General features: G+C 39.7%; 1 protein-coding gene across 42 annotated transcripts in view; it reads left to right on the plus strand.

Annotated features, from left to right (window-relative positions):
* The window catches only part of NRXN1 (neurexin 1), a 703,785-nt gene that overhangs the window by 651,665 nt on the left and 25,753 nt on the right, over positions 1-26,367 (plus strand). Inside the window, exon 1 of one of the 42 annotated variants that reach the window (XM_068675826.1) lies at positions 5,562-5,732. The exons of 40 other annotated variants lie outside the window; for them this stretch is intronic. In XM_068675826.1, coding sequence (XP_068531927.1) covers positions 5,700-5,732 — 33 coding nt within the window. In that variant the 5' untranslated portion in view covers positions 5,562-5,699. Of the gene's footprint in view, positions 1-5,561; positions 5,733-26,367 lie in introns of those variants that run through there. One more of the 42 variants, XM_068675825.1, reaches the window with a different exon arrangement.

Raw genomic sequence — 26,367 nt, forward strand, 5'->3', positions numbered from 1 at the left:
AAAAAAATACAGAACACAGTCATAGGGAAAGTCAGATGTGTGCCTCTCTCGTTATTTCCCCCTTTGACTTGTGTTTTTCACCCCATTGCAACTTCTTGTCCATTTTCTGGGAAGCATACATTGTTCGCGCAGATGCTGGAGGATAGTTCCTGCTCCCCTCCCCTCCCATTGCTGTTTGCAGGAGGAGAGAATATGTGTGTAATTTAGAGGTTTGCTTCTACTCATCCACCCTTCTGAGCCTCTGGAGGTAATTCAGGTTCTCTAACAAACACAGGGCCTGAACTACATCCACGGAAATGGATAAAATGATGCTGGGCAGAGAACACCACCTGTAAAATTGTTGGGTGTTGGTTTAAAATGACACACAGAAGAGATTGAGTACATCACTGTTCTGCGCTTCTGGTGCCTCCATAAAAAAGGAGCAGATAGACCCCCAAGAATCCCCCCTTGGGAAGAATGAAGACTTCGTTGTCTGTACAGAGGTGTAGAAGTCAAGTCAGATGATGTCTCTGCAAGTCTTTTGGACAATGGACAGCCAGGTGCTAGTTAAGGCAGCCTTAATACTTCCCAGATCGCTTAAGGGGTGATCTCAGCCCTGTCCTTGATGTCTGTGTGTCACACCTGGTATCTTTGTGTAGATATAGGCATCAAATGGGCGTTTGTGAATAATTACACATTGTCATTTTGATTAGTTTTAATTAACAATATGTGGGCATGATACCTCCAAAATTTCAGAATGCTGCTCTGAGGTTTTCTCAAATGATCTTTTAATTTTTTTATTTATTTTTTTCCAGTTGGGGATATCTTACACTCTTTCTTTGTATCTGCTTTTGTAGACAGGATTTGTCTAGGGGCACAATTGCTTCTTCATTTTTCTACAGTTGTTCAGCTGTAAACATGCTTCCAATGATGTTTAATTTTGCCATTTCAAAAATGCTAGTTCTCAACTGTTTGCTTTTAATCGTCCTTGGGAAGGGTTCAGTAAAAATAGCTGACTTCTTCCCCCTTTCTAACTCTGTATCTTTGCATAACATTTGTCCCCTCCATCCCAGAAAATGCAGTGAGGACTTAACAACTAAACCAGATAGGTGTGAACAATCAGGTAATGTTAATATTTGGAATGGTAAGAATAGTGATTTATGGAGACAATTGAGAAAAAATCAACATGCCCTGTATAATTAGTATAATAGCTGCAAATCATCAAGTTTTCCCTGTGTATTATTATGGCTGTGTTGATTAACCAGGTGTATGAGGATTTAGAAAGAGCAGAAAGACAGGTAAGAAATAAAAAGTAGGAGGTAATAGGAAGCAGAGAACGAAAATATATGTATGCCCAGCAAAAGACATTTAATTTGCTTCTTGGCAGCATAGGCTTTGGGACTCAAGTTTGATGGCAGCTGTTAGTTCCAAACAGGTAGGTTTGATCTAAATTATAGTTTCTTGAGTGGGTAATTTTTTTCCCCAAAGACTTTTTTTTTTCCTGCTTCAATTTGCTTAAAGACGAAGGATCTTGACCTTTCAAGTGGGGGAAGGAAGTTCTCTTAAAGATTTCCATCACTGTCAAGCTTGTTTTCCCAAGATCTGTGGGAACAGAGGTATCCCCAGGCTGGCCTGATAGGCGCAGTTTGGCTGACAGCATGATGGGGAAGTTCAGACCTCTGGGAACAAGATTACAGACTTCCTGCCAGAAGGGGGTAATTTTGTCACAGGTGCAGAGTACACTAAGTGTTACATAGATGACAGAAAGTGTTGACACTGACATTTATTTCTCAGAGCTGGGTAGTTTAGCAGAGTGGAGTCTTGCAGAAGTCTCCAGAGGGAAAGCAAAGAAGGTGTCACATTGACAACATCCCAAATTCTGTCCCATTTCTCCTGTGACTAAGACTGCTTCCTTAATCCCTGTTTTCTCTGGATAGGAATGAATTTGTGTGTGTGTAATTGTGAAATTCCCCCTTCCTCCCTTGGTAGACTGCAAATCCACATATGTCTCAAAGTTGTCAAATGTGTTTCCTACCAAGTATTTAGGGACTTAATAGGTAACTGGGTAGTGGAGGCCCACCTGAGCATGAGAGAGATACAACTCTCAAGCTGAAACGCCAGTGTAATTCCTAAGGACACTCTGAAGTTTATACGTAAAACTCACCTGACTTTCACATTCATTAAGAGCATTAGAAGTGTTGAGTAATATATTTCAGCCTGTGAAGTGGCTATCTAGGATTGTACCAATGTGTGCACATATATGGACTTATTAATAAACTCATGCAAACTATCGCATGCTTTTTGTTTTTCATCACATGGGGTTTAAGTATGTTATATGTTGATACAGAAAATAATTATATCTAAAAAGCCTCACTCTCATCTGTAGCTGCTTCATTTGTGCCCACCCTTAGGTTGAGGGGTTGAGGTGTAAAAACTTAGGGCCTCTACCTTTAGCTGAATTGGAAGTCCACTTTTTTTGTTTGTTTGCTTTTTTTTTTTTTTTTGATAAAATTTTATCTTACAATCTTGCAGAAAAAAGGGAGCTTTTTTGCTCTTGGGTAGATCTCTATCCTAGATAAATTACAGAAGTTTTAACTCTTTGTTCTTTATACTAGCAAGGATTTTAATGATGATGCATCTGTACAGTTCTTGTCTAATTAATATATCGGATTGAAATCAAATCTCAAATTTGACTTCTGTTCTTGGCTATGTGTTTGGATTTTATGTCTTTTTTGTAGGTTTTTCAAGCGTAATGATGTTACTTCTCTTTAATAACTATGTAGGTTTGTCTTTGTGATATTTACAACAATCTCCTTTGGTATGAAATATGTGCTATACTACTCATTTGCTATCCCTCAGTGCATCATCAAGCAGGTTTTCAAGTGGTATTTTGTATGTATTTGGCAAAATATGTACATTCAGCAAAACTCTCAAGTACAACTTGAGAGTGTATACTCAAATTCAGGTTCATTATATCCATGCATTTAGTTTTAGTATTTTATATATATATATATATGTATATATTTGGCCTTGATTCAACAAAGCACTCAGGACTTTGCTTCAATGTAAACTCACAAATACTTACATGTATAGGCAAGCACATTTTCAACTGCTTTGCTCTGCTGAGCCCATAATTCTTACAATGTCTTTGAACTCTTTGGGAGAAGTCTATCATAACCATATTGTCTATTGTATCTCCATATCACACCACATTGTATCACACTTGATGTAGGTACAGCTACATTTTCATAAAAAGAAAAACCCCAAGACTGTTTAGATGGAGTGATGTTCTTCATTTCCATGGATCACTGAAAATGTAAAGGTCAGGTCCCATAAGCAAGAGAAACAGGATAAATTTCACAATGTTCTTTGTTTGTTTGTTTGTTTGTTGTTTTGCTTTGTTTTTTTGCTGGTGACCAGAACCAATTCACACTGGGCATCCAGCATCTGTATGTTGTACCTTTCTTATGAAATATGGCTCACAGCAAGCTGCTTTGTGCACCACTTTTCTTAGCACTTAAAGCAAAGCCTCCCAGACAGCATCCCATCCTTACAAACATCTGCTCAGCATTTGAGAGGAGTCGGGATCTGCCAACCCTCCTTCAGACCACTGTAGCTATTGCTATGTTTGTCCCCTCAAATAACATCACATAGGACATACGGTAGTTAATGACTGTTAATAGTGTTATTGTAGAATCATACCACCGAAAAACACTGCCTCAGGAAAAATATTAAGGATAATTTAGTCTTGTCTTTCAGGAAGGCATGTGTCAGGGTTAAAGAAAGTTTTACTTAGTAAATCTGAAAGTATCCCATAATTTGGACTACTTAAAATGGCATTTATTATTCTCATTTAGGTGTGATTTCCTTCCCTTCTTCCTTTCCTCCCTCTCTCCCTCCTTTCTTCCTTCCTTTCTTCCTTCCTTCCAATGTATGCAGACAGCAGCCATGTCCAGCAAGTGGACTTGCTGCTATCTAGTTGGGTTGTTGTGGTTATTCATCACTTGATAGGGAAAATTGCAGACACATATTGCATGTTCTTGTGATTTAATGACCAAATATTAAAAATCTACACACTGCTGTGTAAGCCTACCAAATAAGGTGAGCCACTGCCAATGGCTGAGGGTCAAGCCTGGCTCTGTATTTTGAGGAGAAAGAACGTTCTTATACAGAGACCTTATTAATCCATTTCATCTTTTTTTTTTTTTTTTTTTTTCCTCCATGAAGAAGTATATTGAGGTTATAAAGACATAGCACTAGTTTTGTTTCACTGCCATGCAACTCGGCTTTTAGCAGTAATTTGCATGTGGACGTGTATTTTATCAACTGCTGTTGCAATTTCAAAATGCCTTTAGAATTTAAGATAAACTAGATTAAACGTACAGTTAAAGAAGATAGACCCAACCCTGTGAGATTCAGGCTGATGCAGCTGCTGCCAAAGGCTCGTTACTAGTAAAGGGACAATCAACTGTAAACAGAAGATAGCACTGAGCTGGATAACATCAGAATCAAAGGGAAGGGAACACTCAGTAAGCAATGAAATGTGCAACACATGATGCTTGTCAAACAGATGTGTGTCAGGACAGCCTTATCATCACCGAGCTTCTGTGAAGGGAACTGCAAAGCTCACGTCACCCAACTTTTTTGTAGATCGCTTGTCATCTTCCTTAGTGGAGACATCTGTTACTCTGTGTTGTTGTAGGGGATGTATGAAAAGTCCTGCCGGAGAGTCATGTGTTAACTTTAAACTTGTAGCTGCCAGGATTCACTCTTAACTATTAAGAAGGAGGAAATGAGAAGGGGAAAGCCCTCACTAGGGCAGATCACAGGAAAGTTGTATTATTTTACAAGGTATCTGTTGAATCGATAATGTAGTTTGAGGTTTTTTGGTTTGGTTTGGTTTGTTGACTGGCTTGACCCAAGTGTTTTCACACATGGCTTTCTTTGTCAAGGCTGCTACCAGCATTTCTCTCCCCACACAGAGCTATGCAATCGATCCTGTTTCCCACTGTGATCGGTGATAATGGATATACGTTACAGAAAAGGTTTCCATAAGGTGATCCAGATGCTCATATCTGCAGAAGAATTACTGTAGCTCCCATAGCCAGCCCAGCTGCTTGTTTATGTGTCGGGTCGGAGATTCAATAGGGTGGGGAGAGATTTCAAAATGAAGGCAGGCTTTTCCATTTTGCGGGTTTGGGTGGATTATTATTATTATTGCTGTCGCTGTTGTAATTTTGCGGTGCTATTTTGTGAGCTCAGCCTTATTATACATTATACACCCTTCAACACCTAAAGCTCCATCAAAAGCCGCGGAAACGGTTCCACCCAACAACACCGCGGGAGACGAGGGGCTGGGGGCGGCGGGCAGCGCTCCCCTTCCCTCTCCCCCCTCTCTCCATCCCCTCCCGGTCCCAGCGCGGGGCTACGCGGAGGCTCCGCATCGCGGCGGGTCCCCGCTGCGCGCCGCCGGGCGCGGCCACTGCCTTGGCGCCGCCCGAGTGCGGGGCACTGATAGGGCGGGCTGATGCGCAGGCGATCCATCATCCCCGGCTCCCGCGGAGGCAGGGAGCGCGCCTGTCACCAGTATTGATTTCAGAGGATGGACTAAATTTCCTAGGATTTTCCATTAAGAATTAAGAGAGAGAGAAAAAAAAAAAAAAAAAAAAAAAGCTGAAAAAAAAAAAAAGCTATAAGCACGCAGGGGTAGCCAGGCAGACATGGATATGAGATGGCACTGTGAAAACTCTCAGGTAGCTTCTTCTCTCACAGCCGATGCAGAGCACAGGCGAAGCACTGCAGCATGCAGGGTTTAAGATACCATTAGTCTGAGAGCGAGGAAAAAAAAAAAAAAAGGCTTTTGCACCGATTACTGAAAATGACTTTTTTTTTTTAATTAGAATATGTTATGTCTCCTTGGAGATTGCATGTCATTAATATTAAGATCAAATTTCTGCACGATATCTGTTTTAAATATAGAAAAGCTTTTAAATTGTGCTTCTTTTTTTTTTTTTTTTTTTTTCTGCTCCAAGAAAATAATGCTTTGGTACCCTGAGCATGGATGCTTCTGTTTTTCTCTTCTGCTTTTTTAAACAATAGGGATGCTTTTTTAGCATGTTTGCTGCAAACGAGTATAAAGGAAAGGAAAACTGAGAAGAATTAAATAAAAGCATGAATAAAAAACTGCTTCAAATAGTTGCCAGGCTGCTTTGTTGTTAATAATCTAGCAATTATTTTGGCTTAAATGATGCTTAAACCCTGACCATGCATGCTTTTCATTTTGGCTCAGAATATGCGTGTATGTGTGTGTACGTATGTGTGTATTTGTTTTGATTTGATTTGTTTCAGTAAGCATTTGTACTACTGGAATTTCTGTGAGTTATATGCATGTTTTGATAAGAAAAATTGCATACAAATGAATGACTATCTCTGATTGACTAATATTTCATGATATATAATGCAAAGTAGCTTAATTTTTAAAGGAGTTCGTTCTAATCTTCTGGGGGAGGGTAAATCGCTGCATGTTTATTACAATGAAAAGTGTTCGTGTATTTTTAAGGATTGATGATTTTTTTGCTTGCTTTTAACACCAAAGAGCAAGGGCATTAATTAATTTATTTATAAGGAAAAAATAATAATAATAATAAAAATAAAACTCCAAGGCATCTAATTGAAAAGAGCATAGATTCCAAAGCTTTCCATGTTACCTGAAAACAAGCTGTGAGGTATGTTTGTGGGAGAGTGCTGAGCTCCTCTGAGGAGGAGTTTGGTGTTTGCTTGCTCCTTTTCCTTCCCAAGAAGAGTTAAAATGCCTTGGCACAGGCACCATGGGAATTCTCCTGGCAAAGCCAGGACTGGCACCGGGTGGGATGGTTGTGTCGTGATAGTGGGCAAAGAAAAGGGTAAAAAAATGATTTGCCAAATAAGGTAAAGGGGCTTTTAAAGAGGGGCATCAACAGCTTCTGTCTGTACAAAATGTCTAATTTTCCACTCACCAGGCAGAAAGTAAAGGGGAAAGGCTTTTCTTACACTTTCTCTTTTAAATTAATCAGAGGATAATAAAGTGTGGAAGATGCGTGGTCAGATTTATCCCGGTTTTCAGGTTGTAACCAGCATGTTGAGGGGATTTATTGTCAGGAGGGTGGGGGAGGCAATTTCATGGCATATTTGTAAAAAAAAGTTACCTGCTGAATTGGAGATGAGTTTTTTGTTTTGTTGTGTTTTGGATCACAGCTGTGGTGTTGAGGATCAAAACTTTGTAATTTTGATGTACCTGGTATATTGTGTAATCCTGTTTGCATTTCTTAGCTGGTCTTCCTCAAAGTTCGCCCAGTAAGTCCTTTTTCTCTTTATGCATTTAAATCTCCCAATATGTAACTCTGCAAAGCGGCTCTTATCCTATTGTCCTGGGTTAATTCTTACGTGGTTTTGCTCTTCCCAATTCTCCCCAAAATATAATATTTGGGGTCATTGCTAGTTTCCAGTGCTAAATGGTTGTGGCCTGTTGGTATTTTAGGCCATTGTCCAAGTTCAGGCTGAAAACTTTGTGAGTAGAGTTTGTCATTCCCAGCTCTACTTCTAATAGTCTTCTGCATCACCTAGGCATCATATATAATTTGACACAGCTGACAGCATCTACTTAGAAGAAGCTTAGGGCTGAGCCAGCATGGAAATTGAATTGCCTCTCAACTCCCTGATATTAATGATCCTTCCAGGTCAGCACAGGAGTAATTGCTAGGGCAGCCTGAGGAATTGTCCATTAAACCTGCCTAGATGGTAGCTCACCTGTGGAGAGATGCATCCAGATGACATGTATAAAAGGAATTCCATTTGCTTAATGTAAGGTCTGCTAAAGTTATGAATATCTCACAAGCCAACATGTGGTCTCAAGTTTAATATTAAGTGATTTTTCTGGTATTTTAGGATTTATTATAACTAAAACTAGTAGGCATATTTGCCTTAGATATGTCTGATAAAGAAATGCACAGAAAAATCTAGTTGGTGATCGTATCTTGAAGCACAAACCTGTATTTCAGCAGTGATATAGTTTGATCTAAAACCTTGTGGCATAAAGAAAGGGAAGAAAAGTTTGTGTTGTCCATGTTCTTTAGACCTTGAGGTATCTACGCATTTAAAATAACCAATTAATCAGTCAAAGTTTGTATAGACTGGGGCAACCTGATTAGATGGGCAGCTGGACCTTTAAATCCCAAATCAATATTCAACAGGAATTCGGGAGAGACAAACAGCCTGAGGACAATGTTTAAAATCTCAGCTGTGCTTTATGTCTTGGAGTAATGCTGATTTAGCAAGAACCCCAGCCACACAGAGAGAGGATTTATTTTTTGACCTTGTACATCCGAGACAACATAAAAAGTTACGAGTTGTCAGCATAGCTTTACGGCCTGGAGGAAATGCAGAGGAGGTGTAGCCATCTCCTGTTGCCATTAGAAAAGGTACTTGCATGGAGTACCAACCATGGGTGCACACAGAAGACTGAAATACTGATGCTTCTAAAGAAGAATCTCATTCTTTTGAACTTGCTTCTGTGCCAGGTAGATTAAGTAACAAAAATATAGTTGGGAGAGTATTTTAGTGACACAGGTGAAGGAACAATTTAACCTTCTGCAACCCAAATAAATGGGAGATCTTGGACCACTGTCAGTTTATCCATCCACAATCTGTTTACAATGACTGACAACTACAGTGCTTTTCTTGTGTCCACATAAACTAAACTCTTAAACTGAAGCAGCTCTGTGTCACAAAAAGATTGCTCACTCTCTTCTGACATTCTTTTGACTTGGGTCACCTATTGCCACTGCTGACAGCAGCTGTTCCCTGTCTTTAGACCTCCTTATGTCTTCACACGGTTATTGATGGTGTTACAGCTTGGTTGGGTTTTGTGTATCTAAGTTAATGGTCAAGGTAACTAGTGGAGGAAAACACTGATTTCAGTCTTATCCAGGGAGAAGCCCAGCAGTTGGAACCTGTTGATAAGCAGGAAGTGTCTTTTATAACTTTTTGGATGACATTTTTAATAGCTTGAAACATTTTATCATTCTTTCTAGTTGTGGGTACCAATATAAAGTGTAGTCATTTATTTGTTTCAAGAGTATGAATTCCTACAAATTAACAAAGGTTTTTCAGGTGACTAACCGATGAGCTGCCACAAAAATATAATTTTACATTTGCTCTGCGTGTTCAGCCAGCAGAAACTGTGGATTTCTGTCTGTATTGTTCTCTCTCTCTCTCTTTTTAATTTTAATGTTTCTGACATGTTGTTTTCAATACATAGGGTATATTGTTCTTCTCTTGAAAGCTGATTTAAGCAGCAGATTCGGGAAGGGTATGACAAAATTATGAGAGGTTGGTCTCATGGGATTGTGTGAATGATCATAGCATTCTGCTATGCTTTTCTGTATTGCATCTCTCTTTTTATTATGGTGTGCATCTGATTTGTACTTTATTTTTCCCTATAGGCCTCATAATTAAATTTAGCTATATAGTTGCACGCAGTTAAATAGGGTCCATCTCTTTTTCAGCTCTTATCTTGCCATACCTTTTGGGTGAAGCTCCAAGTAATACTTCCTATCTAAGTACCATATGAAGACAATACATAGAAGATGCAAGAACCACTGCTTATTTTTCTCTACTAATGTTTTAGAATGTATTTAGGGGGGAAAAACAAACAAACAAACAAAAAGCTTAAAAATCTATATGAAAAAGCCAGTGCTTAGAATGTATGTTTTGAGTGTGCAGATAATTTGGTCATCTGCGGACAGGCAGGTTGGTCCTGTGTAGCAGTGTGGGTGGGTTTCCAAAAAAGGTGGATTTAGGGTGAAATTCCGTCAACCTTAAAGTCAATGGAGGTTTCTTCATTGACTTTAAAGTCATTGATTTGTTATCCCCGGAAGAAGTCTAAGTAGCACTACATAGCAGAGACTATGAATTCTAAGCTATCTCTTAGTGGATTGTTGCTAAATGTGTATCAGAACTGAAGAGGAAAATGAACAAGATGGCATTTTCACCAAAATGATTCATTTTAAGTTCCGTCTCATGAACTAAATGATTACTTGCCAGTGAATAAATAGGAAGCTTTCAGATGGTGTAAAAATCTACAAAGCATTTCTCACACTGAATGTCTGTAACACCCATGATATTAGAACACTTTCTGGTTTAAGTCTGTCCATGTGTTTTTTGATAAAATCTAGAAATTAATATAATAACTTATGGACTTCAGCACAGAGTAGATTATTGTGACCAAGAAATGCAGTGTTACTCCCTTGTTGTTGGTTGGTTTCTCTAACATAGCTATAATATGGCTGTAAACCAATAAAAGCTAAGCTACAAGAAATAGACGCTTAAAATATTTTAAGTTTCTACAAGTTCTGTATTTGATTTTTTTTCTTTTTTTTGTAGTTCTTCTGATTTTTTTCATTGTCTTTTCTACCTCATTTTGAAACTCCTTTCATAGTTCACTCTCAGTATAAGATCTCAAGGCTTCATCATTACATACGCTGTTGTAGCTTTGCTCTGTACTCGAGGCTGGGGGAGATACTTTTTGTTGTTGTTGTTGTTTAGTGTTGCTTTACCTTAGAGCATTCAGGCATTTTGAAATTTCAGGACATTTTGAAATTTGTCTGAAAGGTTTTTTTGAACTGTTAACTAAAACCAGTAAGCCTGTGATGTTTGTGAGCAAGTTCAGATTTGGGAAAATGGTGGCTAGCACCCAGGTGTCTGCATCTGCACTGTGACCACAACCAATATTTAAAGCTCTCTCAAAGCAGACATTGTATCTGGGGCAGAGCTGCATCAAGGGATTGGAGAGCAGCTCTTAGTTTTCATCTGTTTTGTCTTGCATGACCAACAGGTCTTTAAGAAATGTGATGCCCACAGAGTACATAGAACATGAGCAAATGTACATTATTTGTGTAGAGTATATTGTACAGTAGAGTACACAAATGGAGTTCATATGGCCATTAGGAGTAAAGCATGTTTTTGAGTGAGTACTTCACTAATGTTACAGTTCCTCATTAACAGGGATGTGGACTAAAATTCAATGTTACATACTACACAGGTATATTAAATAGTGGTGTTAAATGTCAGTGATGCATCAGAGATGGGGAACTGAGGAATTGATTATAATGGAGCTTGAGGAAGAGCAAAAGTCTGTCACCTTTCAGAGCAGCAAGATGGCTGTGAGGGGGGGGAGGGGGGGACTGCTCATCCAAAATCACAGTGAATGGTAAAAAAACAAACAAAAAACCTCCGGTTAGCTCTATTCCCAAATGTGAATATGTTCTGTGACGCTGAGGTCAACGTCAAGCGCTGTATCCTGGGCAAGCTCACTTCCCCCAGTGCATGCCAGCTTCACAGCAGTTTGCAAAGCCAAGCTAAAAATGTAGCTTGTGATTTCATAGAGGATGTCCATCTGCCCTGAACAGCCTGAGAAGCCCCGGGCCCTCTGTGTCTGCGGATCTGCCGAGTCCCTTGTGACCATTAGTGACTGATTGCAGCCCCCATTTCATCACTGCCAGAAATAGCTCTCCTCTCTTCCTAGGCGTAAAGGGCACAGTGCTGGAGCAGCACTCCCTTGTGCATTTTTGGGCTCAGTCCTGAGAAATGTCATTTGCATCCTATGGTTATACAGGCTTAAACTTAGCCTGGCCCGGTGGGGAATCTCTGCAGGATTCCCATGTTGCATTCAGCGCGTGTTGAATCATGGTTGGCTTTGTTCAATTTTGGTTAGGAAAAGACTTCAGAGAAAAGCCTTTTGGCTACTCCTCTCTGTTTAGTTAAGTTATTCTGGGTAACTTAGTAGGCAGCAGGAAGTTTCTGCTATCTCTTGCAGCAGTCAAGGCATACAAAATGGCTAGGAGAGAATAAGCGTAATTTACTTCTGCATCTTAAGTGCTCAATTGCTGGTTGCATGATGTTTGCCTGGAGGCATACTGAAGTAGGACCCAACAATTTTCTGTAAACTATGCTGACAACTGTCATCTTTACCAGCTTTAACCCACACCTTTGGAGCTTTACTTGTGCAGAAATTTTATATTTCTATGTAATCCCCCTTTCTACTGGATGTAAATGTGGGTAATATAAGTGAAATTGTAGCAGAGACATCTGAAAAGGCTATGAAGGCAACTTTTGCAAAATACTACTTCAGGGTTACTTCTGGTAATGAAGGAGGCAGAAAAGATACAGATTGACATTCAAACTTCACTGGTTTTGCATAGCAGGCAGTTAGAAAGGAATTAATATCCACTTTTTGAAGTCCATAAGAGTGTATCTGTCACTTTATCTGATCTTTGTTTTCTGGCACTCTAAAATAAGCAACTGAGGTGATCAACCTAGTCCTGGAAAAGTCTGTTTGAGACCATTTTGCTTGCATCCTGACTGTATGTAATATCTGTTCTGAGTGCTATGTAGGTGATTCATCTGAAACAGGAAAGAGCAGCAGCTTTTATGACAGTGGGATCGTTCTTGCAGTGTGCAGCAACAGCAGGATGAGGGGCTTTGGCAGCTGATCCATGACCCTTGCTCCTTTCTTGCACTGTGACGTGACTGCTCTAGTAGGCTTCCTCTTATTCTTTTTATAGCCCAGTATCCAGGTGGCTTCAGAGATCAAAGTCAGCTTTTCAACCTCAGGTATTGTTATATGTTGGAATAAAGCAACTGAAAGTAACCCTGGTAAGTGATCTAAAAATGTAGTGTAAAGTGCCTAATAGCCATTGAAAGCCTACCTCAACTGTTATCCATTTCATTTCCAAGAGAAGACTCTCAGTTCCTTGTGATTAATTAGACAGGACCATCCAAGACTACTAAATAGTAAGATGACCCCAGAAAATAACATTATTCCCCTTGAATGAACTGTAAGCAGCATCAGTTGAGTGTCAGACTATTAGTGCGTGTCATATGCCTCTACTACTGATGAGCTGTAGAGAGCAAAATGGAAAGATGTTGCCTTAGCTGTGTTGATGACTGGATTAAGACCAACAGAAGCTGTGAAAAGTGTTGGTTAAACAGTGTTCTCTCACATCTTGGTAACTAGCTTTATTCAGATGCCAAGCTAGAGTCTGTGTCTCTGTTAGCCAAGCACATTCAGACAGACAGGGGCTTGGCACTGGGGGTCACAGGCTTCCTGGCCCTGCTTCCTTGCAAAATTGGTGTCGAATGAAGCATTACCAGTATTTCTAGCTGAGATGTGCTCCTTCATCCATTGCTGGGAACGTCTCATTCCTCTAATTTCTGAATGTGACAGCAAACAGTTGTCTTCTAAGTTTTAGCTGAATTTGAGGAACCAAGCAAGAATTGTGTAAAACAACTATTAATAGCATTATTCTGGCATTTTGGAGAAAGTTTCACCTACACGTTTATGTCACCATTTCACTAACCCATGTTCAGTTCATGGTAAGCTTTGCAAAGCGCCTGTTTTTCATGTCTTATAGCACTTATACGTGTGTGCATATTTTCATGTCAAGACCAGTCAATAGTTGGTTTCTACTATTCAGGCAGAGTTGTAGAAATATTTGATACGCAAGCTCCCATCTTCTCTGCAGTGGTTCAGCTGTGGAGAACAGCTTATATATTTGAGAATGATCACAGATAGCTCTCAGCTCTGATAAAAAGGAAAAAGATTGTATTTAAGTAAACTGATTTCAGGTAGAGTACCTTCTTTGGACAGATGTGCTACCCCTAACTTCTCAGTTGATATTGTCCTGAAGAGCACTCCATAAAATAATGTAGTAAGCCCTGATTAAATTCTCAGAGATGGTGGAATAAAGAATTACGTACATTGCAGAAAGTGAAAATATTTCTTAATTGAGTCAGTGATTGGGAAACCAGTCTTGGGCAGTCTTGTCCCTTTTTAGAAACCAAGAACAGTAGGGCATCTTAACCTCCCTTCTAGCCTAAGCTAGATTCTTATTACTGAAAATTTTTCAGATGCTTCTTTCCTGACACCAATAATTCTCAGTTTGCTGATTTCATGTTCAAAACTGCCATTTTTTAAGTCATCATTTTATTTTTATTATAATAACTAGATTTATACATTTTTCAGGGGTAAAACAGAAGCTATGTGACATGATCTAGTTCTGCGTATCTGTGCTTCAAAATTTTGACAATGAATGCTTGACCCTGACTAGCACAGTGGTGTAGCCACAATATCTCATGACCTCTGGGGTTGCCTTTCCCCATCATCCTAGGGAAGTCAGCCATTATCTGAAAAATACTGCTGTATATTAACTGTGTCATTATCTAGAATAACCATGTTTTCTGCCAAAGTGGTCTGTTAGCAACAGTTCATTTGTTTATTTTTATTATCTTCTTTATCTAAGAACATGTCTCAGTAACCATGGAACAACTGACCAACTAGTCCTAATCTGGGGGCTCCTCTTTTAATGATCAGAACATCCAGAGAACCTATTGAGGACAGAGTCTGGTAGATTTTTCCAAGTACAAACTCATCTTTATCCAGGCAAAATGCCCTCTGGCAGCAGTGGGAGTAATCTTTCATAAGCCCTGAAGACCCAGTCAGTGAATTTGCAGCAGATGAATTCACCCTTACTTCTGAAAACTTCTACTTAGATCTCATTGACATGGGATGGGAGCAGAAGTGGGAGATGCATTTGAAGATGAAATAGGTGGAGAGTTTTCTTGTAAAGCAATTCTGGCTTTTTGCTGTTTGATTTTTAAATTATTTTAATTGTCTTTCATTTATGAATGTTGAACCTTTAATGAAAATCCAATTTGATTTTGACAGGTTAGGGCTGTACTTTTAAAGGCAAACTGGCAGATTTGTAGATAGTGATTAGAGACACTTTCTTATCCTTGAAGTGATTAGAGACACTTTCTTATACAATTACTGCATTATATGTATGTTACCAGTGTTACATGTCATTAAAATCAGTCATTAATCCATATCCTTGTTATCTCTGGTAGTTAAAAACACATGGAATGAGGAGAGTAGACCAACTATGATGAGAAATAGAACGAGTCTTTGAAAGTGGTCCTAATTGCTTAAGAAAATCAGATACTATGTCTGATCAGGTTTTCTGTGTATTTCTGAAATTCTGCCATTCCATTTTGCTGATAATTTTCTTACCTAGAATAATCAAGGCTATTTGTTCCTTGCATATTTCTATGTTTTAATGTAGAGCTGTTCCTTTCATGAAAGTACTGTTTTTCTCTTGTGTCCCCAGCTCTCAGTTTTGCATTGAAGTGTTACAGTTCATGCTTCTGTAAACTGTATCTCTCTTACCAGATCAGATACAGCAGGACACCCTGAAAATAAAGCTTAATGAAGACTCTTGGAGATCATGGGTGATTGTACCATATAACAAGAAGCAGGGAGTGTTCTTACTGAGTTCAGCTGGGTTTGGATCAGGACTGAAATTAGTTTTAGTTTGGCTGTCTAAGAGTGTGTGTGTGGGGGGGGTGGAGGCTCAAAATGCTTGGACATTAGTCAAGAATAATGAGTTTGCTGAACCTCTGGTGTTGCTAAATATATGTAGTCCTCTGCAAGTAAAAGTGGCAAGATTAAAACCATTGCAAGAAGTGAATGGGAGACCTCTTCACTCAAGCTGATCCTTAACACTGGTAAAGGTAGTGCAGACTTCCCAGTTAGTGTCTGATCTAAAGCTCAACCCAGCTGTATGGAAAGCTTTGCCAGCCTTTGAATTGACACCTTAATGAAGTTTTGAGTCGTACAACAATGACCTGTGTGAAAGCAGCTGTGAAATGGTGATTGTATCTTTCTAAACATTATGAAATAGAGGGATTAAACAGTCTCCCACAAACGCACATATACTCACTTTGCCTATTTTCTAGTTCACTGTCTATGAGAGAAGAATTAAATATTTAGTCATTTTCTTCTTCTGCAGGTAAGATAATGCTTTCTTTTGAGTTATCCCATTTTAATTAGTGGTTTGGGTGCCTGCAACAACACACACAGCAGGTTCAAAGGTTTATCTGTGAGGCTAAGCATCGCCATGCTGAAAAGCGCCTGTTGCTTGGGCAGGTTATTGTTTGAACTGAGCAAGTTTCAACTACTGTTAATTAGCTTTTGAACATTTTTGTGTTTGTTTGTTTCACAGTAATTTCTCTGGTGTTTGCTCTGTGCTTAACCAGGTAAAGTAAACATTAAATCTCAATTAAGATTGCTGTGCTCATCTAGCAGAAATCCTCTGTAGTATACAATTCCTCCAGCCATTGTTTTAAGGAAAGCAATGCTATTGTTTTGCATGAGATTGATGCATTATATGCCTACTGACGGCAGACAACGGGCTTTTATTTAGTCCCTTGAATGTGGTGGAATATGGCATAACAGATGTGCTTGTGAATAAAATATTCTAGGAAATTAATTGCAGGCATGCTCAGGCTGGGTGTGTAGTTTGTAGTTGAGGTGTTTTTTAGCATACTGAGCCAACTTTTTTGGAAAGTGCAATATAGATGGAGAAACTGCATGCATCTAGACTTTACTGCAGTCTCATAAGTAATAGATGGTACCTTGATGTGCTTCATACAAACCCCACTGGGAATGAAAAACCTGAGTGCTGGGAGGGTTGCCTACATCACAGGGGAATTAATTATCTTAAAAAAAAAAAAAAAAAAAAAAAAAAGCTGTAGTAATGGTAAGATAAGATTTTTGTAACTTTTTGTAACTTTTTTCTTTCTTTTGGTAAATTCTGTAAGTAACAGACCAGGACGAACCCCTCAGCATCCTTAATGAAATAACTGGGAATCATAGTGATCCCTTCCTTAAAGGCCACTGTTCCCAAATCCCAGGCATTTGCAGCAGAGAGGGAGTGTGTTTGTACTCTGGTAGAGCCCTCTCCAGATCTGGTTTGCTGTCTACCCTTGGGGAAACCGGGTCAGGTGGAAGCAGTGGGAGATTTCTCAGTGAAACACACACAATTTTGTGGTGTCAATGACACACCCAAAGAAGGAGCCCCTCAGAAAGGAGCAGTGAGGTGGGACAGGCACCATTTGCATCCCTGCCTACCTCTGCTGCTGGTGACAGGCTTCCCTAGAGAATTTGTGCCTCTCGGTGTGCAGCCAGGAGCATGTTTGTTACTTCCTTAATTAGCTAGGAAAGAGATCTGCCTTTCCATTTTCATTGTGGAGAAATACCCTGTCTCATCTGTATGCAGCCAGCAAAGCCCAGTGGATTGCAGAGGATGGGAATTTTCAGTATCACGCTAAGTTGCAACAGGAAATGTCAGGACCAAAACAGCCTCCCTGCATTTTGTGCTAAAACTGAACCACCAACACATGATGTGTTTCATACAAAGAGTAATTAAATTCTGTTTTCAAATAAATAACTAATAGGCAGAAAGGCACAAACTCGTTCAGCTTGGTCTTCCATATGCCCCCCAGCTTTTGCTGGGGAGCCTTGAAGAAGTAAAACTTAAATAATTTTGTCTGTTCAGTGAGCTAAATTATTCATTTTCAATGAAAATATTTATAATCATATGTCAGAAAATAAGTCTGATTTCTAGGCAACTATGCCTAATAAGAACCCTGTGGTGTGAAATCTACTGTATGTCTGCTAAATAGTCATCCATCTTAAAGCTATGCTGGCCTATGTGTATTTTTAGGCATCCTATCAATAAATATTTTATAAAGCACTGCAGACAGTCAAGAGAAGAAATATTCTGTTGCAGAGGAGTCCAATTCCAGGTTCTCTATAAAATGATGTGTTTTATAGGGTTCAATATCAGATACAAAAACAAGGATGTTGTGTAAAACGCATCAGATGTAATCACTGAAGAAATCCTGCCATGTTGTGAATAATTTGTGGTCCTTCAAAGAAAACTAGAAGGCTCTAACCAGACCATCTAGTGATAAATATCAATCTATATTTGCTCCTGTATTGATGAAAAAAGCTATTTCCTACTTTTACTAACAGCAAGGTCAATTGGTAGTGAAGGCAATGTAGACAAATGATCTTTATTGATCCTTACACTAATGTTTAATCGAGAATAAATTTTGTAAGTCTTGCCTGTAACTGCATATGCCATTGTGAGAACTCTGCCACCTCCAAGTCAATGTTTGGGGATTATAATTGCCTTTTTCTAGCTTCACTCCTGCACTTTCAGAAGTTCTGATTTATGGAGTCACGTTGTGGGGGCACTTGCTTTGCATTTTCCATGCACATAAGAACCGCCTAATGCTCAGTCTACTACTGTTAAATTGATGTAGGGGATAACAGCCTTTCTGAGTACACATTGACATGTACAACTGAGATTTTAGCTGTTAGCATAATCTGATAATGGCAGCTTTAACTTTCAGAACAGAATTGCCTTAAACACCCCATCTCCTAGCTCATTCCCCGTGACTAGCTGAAGAAACGCCACAGTGGGGAGGAAAAAGGGCAGGAGGTGGGGTGATGTGGTGGAGTAGTGCTTTCTGCTCCACAGAGGTGGGAGCTGCTGGCCAGGACCCATGTCCTGCCTTTGGGAAGCAAACTACTAATTTGTCTCTGATTGAGCTGGAAACTACTAGCCACCACTCTGTTCGTTCTCCATTAGTGCCCACCTTTTACTCGAGGTACTTTCTAAGAAACATGTAAAGCCATGGTAAAGTTGTTCAATCAAAACAGAGCCGTGGGTGCAGCAGGTTTTAAGGGAAGGAAATGGGCCATTTGCTCTCTGTCCTGCTGTTTTAATTGGAAGCCATTGCAGAAAGCTTTAAGTGTGGAGCTATGTGCACCAAGGTGATCATTTCTTCCAAAATAAATCCAGGTCCAAAAAGGGATTTACTGCAGGGAAGGCTGTCATTTCCCTTGTTTTTGCAGCAATAAAAACCTTATGAATTAGGCAAGCAGCAGCCGCCTAATGGAGAACATGTATTCTCATTGCTGCTCTGGAAAATAAGGATTTTCTTAGTTCTGTGTTGTTTTTAAAAGCTAGGACTTGGGGCATTTGAATATTTGTGTGTGTGTGTTTACAGGTAAATGCTAGGATAGGAGAGGGTTTTGCTTGAGGTTATGGCATTACAGTTGCATGGTATTCTGGCTAATAAGGCAGGAGCTGAGTTCGAAGACTGCAGAACAACCATATCAGGTGGATTTAAGTTCAGACAGAAAGAGGACTGAGTCCCAGGGTGCAGCATAACCTAGGAGAATGTTATTTAGATCTGCAGAGGCTGTATCTCTCCGGTCCTCAAAAAGCACCTTTTCTCACTCCCTACTTTTACTGTGTCAGGGTGACCCCTGTATTATGGGGTGTGAGTTACAGATGAGTTTCCTAGACACCTCTTCCCCAGTCAGTAAAGCCCCTGGTACTGTGTAGACATCCATAGGCCTGTCCCTTATCAAAAGCCAAGTACTTTTAAACATCAACCTCAGCTTTCTGTCATCCATTTTTAATGCGGAGAATTAGAGAAACTAAAGAGCAGTTCTATACACAACTGCTAATTATTAATGTTAGCTACTACCTGTTTAATTGTTTGGAGTTTGAAAAAGAATAAATAAAGCCCAGGGCTGACAGGGCAGCTTGTATGCACTGAAAACAAAGCAGGTCCTTCCAAACTGAGCATTAACATGTGTCAGATGCATTTTTGAAAATGACTTTGCTCTGTTACTACTAACAATCTACAGGGAATGGCTAGCTTACTCCACACCTTGATAGATTGAGTTAAGAAGAATAACTTCAATGTCATAGGAGCTTGTAGATTGTATTTTAAGCCAAACAGACAAAGGAAAATGATAGTCTTGCTCTGAGAGCCCTAAATTATACATAATCTTTTTTTTTCTTGTGATTTTCATCCCCCAAAATATCTAAGTGTAATTTGTGTAAGGAGCTATTTTATAACTGCTTCTTTAATTCAGACACCGCTGTAGGAGAAGGCTGGAGAGAACAAAGGAGGGTGGTTGCAACAGTTTCATTACATTGAAGCAAAATATTAAGACATGCTGAAATATGTGTATATTAAGTCGATAGGCTGCAGCTACTGGGAAGGAAATACAAAGGAACTGTCTCGTGGTGTGTCTAACAGAGTTTAGTGAGAAGTTTTGTCATCTCAGTAAGCATAGCCAATGGTGATTGGCTTCATTTTATATAGGGCACTTTTTACTGTGGTGGATGTTTCATTACCAAAGATTTTGTTGTTAAATTAAGCATTATGCACTCCTAGGATCCATTCTATTCTGGCTGCTGAAGCACTTTTAGAAGTGTAAGATCAATTAATAAAATTAATTGGGGATTAAAGAACAGTAGGTAGAAGAAAGTGCTTCTAGCTGTCCGAATCCAAGATATGAGCACTCCAGAAGGTCTGTTTTGCAGAGGTGGTTTTTCCATTGTCTGTGAGTTTTATGTTCATAGATTGCTTTGCTAGATTGAGCTTGCTTCAAGCGTAAACCCTCCCATAATCTGGGATGATTTGGCTCTGAGGTTTTGATTTGGGGACTGAATCTGCCCATTAATATCACAAGCGTTGCACAATTGCATTTATTTTTAATGAACACAGCCAGGAAATTTAGTTTAGCTGAGCAGTGAAGTATTATTAAATGGACAAAATACATGCAAGGTTGATTCAGTTATTTCTGCTTTATCAGCTGCTTGGGCTTTTGAGAATAATTGAACATTGCATTTTCACACCTCTCTTTTATGCTGAATGGTTATAAAATTCTATCTTGATCTACGTTTTTCTTCATTTGCTTCTAAAAGTTAACCTGATCTTAAATAGCTGTTACGCAAACCGGACCCCATCTGAATAATGTATAATGCACAATAATTCAGAAAATATAATTGATTGCTTTTAGAATATGTTTATATATCTTTGACTTCACGGAAAACAGCAGTTGAAATATCTAATCAAATGCATGGATATAATTTTTTTTTCTAAACATGATTAAATATTGCTAACAAAAACTATTCTTCCATTCCTAGTTATTGGAAGTGCATCACAATAAGTAATTTACAAATCTTATTAGGGTACAATAAGCATCAAGCAGTTTATATTCTGCTTATGAATAGCATGCATGAACTGAGCAGTATGCTTGAGAGCTAAAATGCGACTGATGCACATTGCCACAAATAATTGCTATAGCAACATTGTCATTGTGTCTGAGATCTGCCTCCCATGGGTTCACACCTGAAGTTTCCTTTATGGTGAAAGAAAATGTCTTCTCAAGTTGAAAATACTGCATCATAGTTGGGGTATTGATGGCTTTTGCTGCTTTTTTTTTTTTTTTTTTTTTCCAAGTAATTAAATTTCAAATGTTGAAAAGCAAGTGGAACATTAGGGGAAATCTTTTGCTGTCATAGTGTCCATTTATCATGAAATTCAGCATTGCGTGGTTCCTTCCATATAATTAATCTCTGCAAATTGGTGTGATCAGGTGAAGAAATTCTCTATGGGCAGTCTCACCTAACTTACAGAGCTTTTCTTTCTATTTGTTAGAGTGCTGAGATGTTATGTTAGTGTTCTGTAAAAATCAAAATAATGTTTTGGATCTGTTATTTCTCTTTTTTAAAATGTCCGCACATTGTGGTGTAGGTTGTCTGCTTATTAGGAGCACTTTGACTCAAAGCACTGAAAGACAGTGTTTAATACTGATCAGGTTTCTTGAGGGAGCTTAATAATACAAGTTGAGTTTATGTAACATTTTGGGGCCAGATTCTGTATCCCAATTCCTGTCTTGTGCTGTTGGGGAAAAAAAAAAAAAAAAAGGCAAGAGTTGACCTGTATGGCAATAGGTATGTCACAAGCAGCCAAGGAGTACTTTCCTGGTTTGTGTCATAGTGTAAAACATTTGTATGTGTCTGAGGAGTATCTTTTCTGCTTGGTAGCAGTTGAATGGTGTTTTGCTGCAGCTCCTGAACTCCTGTCCCTCCCATATAGTTCAAAATCTGTTCCTCTGTGTTGAAGTTTATTATGAATATTAAGATTCCAGGTATGTTGGTAATATAAATGAAGAATATTACTCCATTCTCATTATAATAAAAAGAGAGTAACATACATGTATGAAATAATTTTACTCGGGGTCATAGAATGATGCAGTGAATTCTGAATGTAGACTGTAAAAGGTTGGGCACTGAGGTCAACAGGAGCCTTCAATCATCTGAGCAGGATAATTAGAAGTCTTTCAGCAGGAAGACAATAAATAAATAAATAAGGATTTTGCATGACATTAGGGAAAGAGGGAGGTTCCATGCTCCAAAGGAGAAACCTCAGGAGAACAGCAGAAGAAGAGGAGACTGGGTTCCTGATGTAAGGTCAGAGAATACTAAAGATGTGAGAAATCAGTGATAGGCAATGTGTGAAGGCTATTTTACAGCTATGTCTGAATTTAAGAAATCTGAGAAATCCACATACTTTTGTAAAGGTGTTTAAAAAAAGGAGGAGGACAGGGGGAGAAAGAACAAACCTTCCTGTGCTAAAGTACTATGCCATACAGTCAAAGGAGGGAGACAGTACTGAAGCTTATGCAGACAAATACAAGTTTAAGAGACCTGAACATGGCTCTTCAATGGATGTCCAACAGAAGGAACTCAAGGAGCGCTGACAGTGACAAACTGCCTGGGTGACTGATGTTGAACATGTGAGAGAAATACTGAAAAAGTCCCATTTAATTCAAAATTTCTCATAAATTGGTCTGTTTTGTTATGGTGGTGCAGTTTGCTCTTCTGACAGCAGAACATGGCTGTTACAGGGGAGAGAATTAAATCTGAAGAACTGAGGTGTAGTGGAGACTGCAGCCATCAGACACGTGGAGCATGTCAGTGCAGACGTAAGGGTTTGCCTCCCTAAATGGTCTCACCCTTCATGTTGCTGTCATTACACAAGTACAGATGAACCAGTGCAGTCTGACTGCTTCAACTACTATTGACACACGAAGTAAAACCATGAGCTGGCTGGAGCTAGCTTACAGTGCTCTCTAAAGCTACACAGATCACATCTGTCTTTTTTTTTTTTTTTTTTCCTCCCAGCATAAAGTTGGGATTTACACCTGGGATTTACACCAGCTTTAATTAACTTCATTTAATATCACAATAACATTTCCATGTAGACAAGACTGATGGACTTTGGGAGTTTAATTATAGTCTTTGCTGACATAGTATGCATATTTAGGGAACCAACTGAAAGTCTCAGTTGCACCAACAAGACCTTCTGCTAGACTCCCATGTAAGTTTGAGCCTGGGTCTTGCAACATCATTTTCAGTTTTAAAGAGGACCCTTAAAATATCTTTGTTTGCTCTCCAATCAAATGAAATTTCCTTACATTTTTATTATATTTCAACAATAAAATTATATGGTCTTGTAAAAACAAAACAAGGTGAGTTCTAAGCTCTTCCTAGATAATGGAAAAACCTTATCAAAACATAATGTTATGCTGAGTAACAGGTGTGCATGGCTGGTTAATTTTCTGCTTTGCATTCTATTTTAAAGTCTCTGTCATATTTTGGACTAATTGCTCATAATGTAGTAATGAAGGTGAAATATCACTTTATGAGATTTATCATTCTAACTTAGGCTTTTTGGATTATCTCACAACCAACATTTCTTTGGAATGTGTCTCAGAAGTGTGCCATATTGCAGTCAGAACAGTGATTAAGCAGATTCAAGCTTAGGATAGTTCTATATGAGTTTGGGCTTTCAGTTTTAAATGATGGGCCAAATACACAACTGAAGCGTGAACATTTTGTTTCCCTGGAACTGTGCATCTTTACAGCAGCTGACATTCAAATATGTTGTTATTAATCTGTGCAGGCACAAGGCATGTGAATTAAGGTTTCACATCAACTAGAGTTCTGGCATTCCCTAATTGCTGGATGTTACCTTAAAACACTCCAAATCAAATGCCACACATATCATTTTTTCAGTCGCTTTAAAAACAATCTATAGAGGCATATTCCATTATGCACTGCCAAATAGAAAGCCCTGAGCAGGCAACTGGCACAGCTGGAATGTGTCAATCCACCATGCAGATCTCTGAGACCAAGATAACCATGATTAATAGAAGTAGTAGCCATATGTCCTTTAAGAGGAGGAATCCTCATGGACCAGGCTTGTGTAGGAAAGCTGAAATCTCTGCTTGAGTGGTTAGCAGATAGCTACTGACAATGCATGGAAAGCTGAAATCTTGGAACATTTTTCTGATGGCTGCAAACCCCAAACTGTTCCTGCCAGTGTCTTGTCTATCATCCTCTTTCCTCATCCCAAGCTTCACCATGCCCATTGTTCTCTTTAGCTCCGCATGGGCTACTATACTGATTTGCCCTAATTCTTTGTCTCCTCTAGCCTCTCTTCCCTTTGTAATGGTTCCCATCTTTTAACTGTACATCAGTGTGGTGATTTTACTCAACTGGGCAGCTGAGCTACACCACAACCACTCTCTCACTCCCACTCCTCAAAGGGAAAGGGGAAGAAAATATGATAAAAAACAGCTCAAGGGTTGAGATAAGGGAGATCACTCAACAGATATTGTGACGGGCAAAACAGACTCAGCATAGGGAGAACAGAAGAATTTATTACTTATTACTAAGAAGCTAGAGAAGTGAGAAACAAAGAAAACAAAGTAAGAACTCCTTCCTCCCATCCACTTTCTTCCACCTTCTTCCCCTGAGCAGTGAGAGGGAATGGTGGCTGTGGTCAGTCCCTGATGCTTTGTCTCCACCACTCCTTCACAGTCACTCTCTGCCCCTGCTCTACATGGGATCCTTCCCACGGGATGCCATCTGTCCCAAACTGAGCCTGCAGGGGCTGCCCACAGGCAACAGCTCTTCAAGCACTGCTCCCACATGGCTCTGTACCACGGGGTCCATCCATCAGGAGCAAACTGCTCCAGCACGAGTCCCCCATGGGCGGCAGCTCCCCCCAGACCCCCTGCTCCTGCGTGGGCTCTTCTCCACGGGCTGCAGCCCTGGCCTGGGGCCTGCTCCTGCGGGGGCTCTGCATGGGCCACAGCCTCCTCCAGGCCACATCCACCTGCTCCACCGGGGCCTCCTCCATGGGCTGAAGCATGGAGACCTGCTCCATGTCGGACCCATGGGCTGCAGGGGGACATCCTGCATCACCAGGGGCCTCTCCACAGGCTGCAGGGGAACTGCTGCTGTGTGCCTGGAGCACCTCCTGCTGCACTGACCTTGGGGGCTGCAGGGCTGCTTCCTGCTCTTCTCTCCCAGCTGCTGTAGCACAGCAGTCTTTTTTGTTTTTTTAAATCTGCTCTCTCAGAAGCCCAACTAACATCGCTCAGTGGCTCATCTAGCCAGTGGCAGGTCCGTTTGGAACCATCTGAAACTGGCTCTGATCTGACATGGGGCAGCTTCTGGGCTCTGCTCACAGAGGCCACCCCTGCAGCCCACCTACTACCAAAACCTTGCCACATAGACCCAATACAGTCAAGCATAGTGTTTGATTTCTCTTCCCAAATCCTCCAGTAATATGTTCTAGTTATCTTTCACACATTTGTGGCTCTCCATCACAGCATCCCATCTTACCATCATTCCCAGCCTGATTTCTCTCTCCTTTCTGTTTTAGTTCTGGCTCAGTCCTGCTCCCTGTCCAAATTCAGGTATGCTGTCAGCACCAGTAAGGATAGCACAGAAGAGACAGTCTCTCCATTCTCAGCTTCTCTCTTCAGTGCTGGAAAACTGATTTTGTGGCAAACCAATATATACATTGTGAAACAGTGCCATACTTTTAGGTCCCAAACCCAAATGACCTCATGTGTAAACTGCAATTATTATTATTATAATGGAGATGTTTCATTCAAAAGTGCATATGCATACATGTAAACTTATGTTTTGATACACACAAAATTAAAAAGTACATGTGGGGTTGGAACATATCTTTAAATAGATAGTTTGATTTTAAAATAAATAAAAATGCAAAAAAGATATTCAAAATGGGAAACATTGAGTCATAAGTGTAGGTATTGTACTATTCTGTGGTATATATTGAATTCACAGCACTGAAGTAGTGACAGTAGTGATTTTTTTCCTATTCAAATACCAAATGTGGATTTAAACATCCTCTGATTTCTGTTGAAAGTGTTTATTTAAGAAAATTGGAGCCTGGAAGCAATTAATGGCAGAGAGGTTCTTGAAGGCTAAATGATATCATCTGAAGTGTGGGCCGCTGCCAGGGCAGCCACGTGGAGCAGCTACAGGCATCCAGTGTCACTACTTCTCTATAGCATGCTTCTCGTGTGTTTCTTCAGTGCAGCTGGATAGACAGTTATGAAATCAAGGCATCATTAACAAACTCAAATACCTGTGTGACAAATGGACACTTTCAGAAACTATCTAATTAACTCTATCTCCAAAACAGTAGCTTTAATGAAGCACTTATTTTAACTGAAAAGCAATTAGGCATTGTCTCCTTACAGTGCACATGTGTTTGACTCTTGTTAGCGTTAACAAGTTTCACTTGCAGAATCCT

Source organism: Anas acuta, chromosome 3, assembly GCF_963932015.1.
Source record: "Anas acuta chromosome 3, bAnaAcu1.1, whole genome shotgun sequence".
In the NCBI taxonomy this organism is placed as follows: domain Eukaryota; kingdom Metazoa; phylum Chordata; class Aves; order Anseriformes; family Anatidae; genus Anas; species Anas acuta.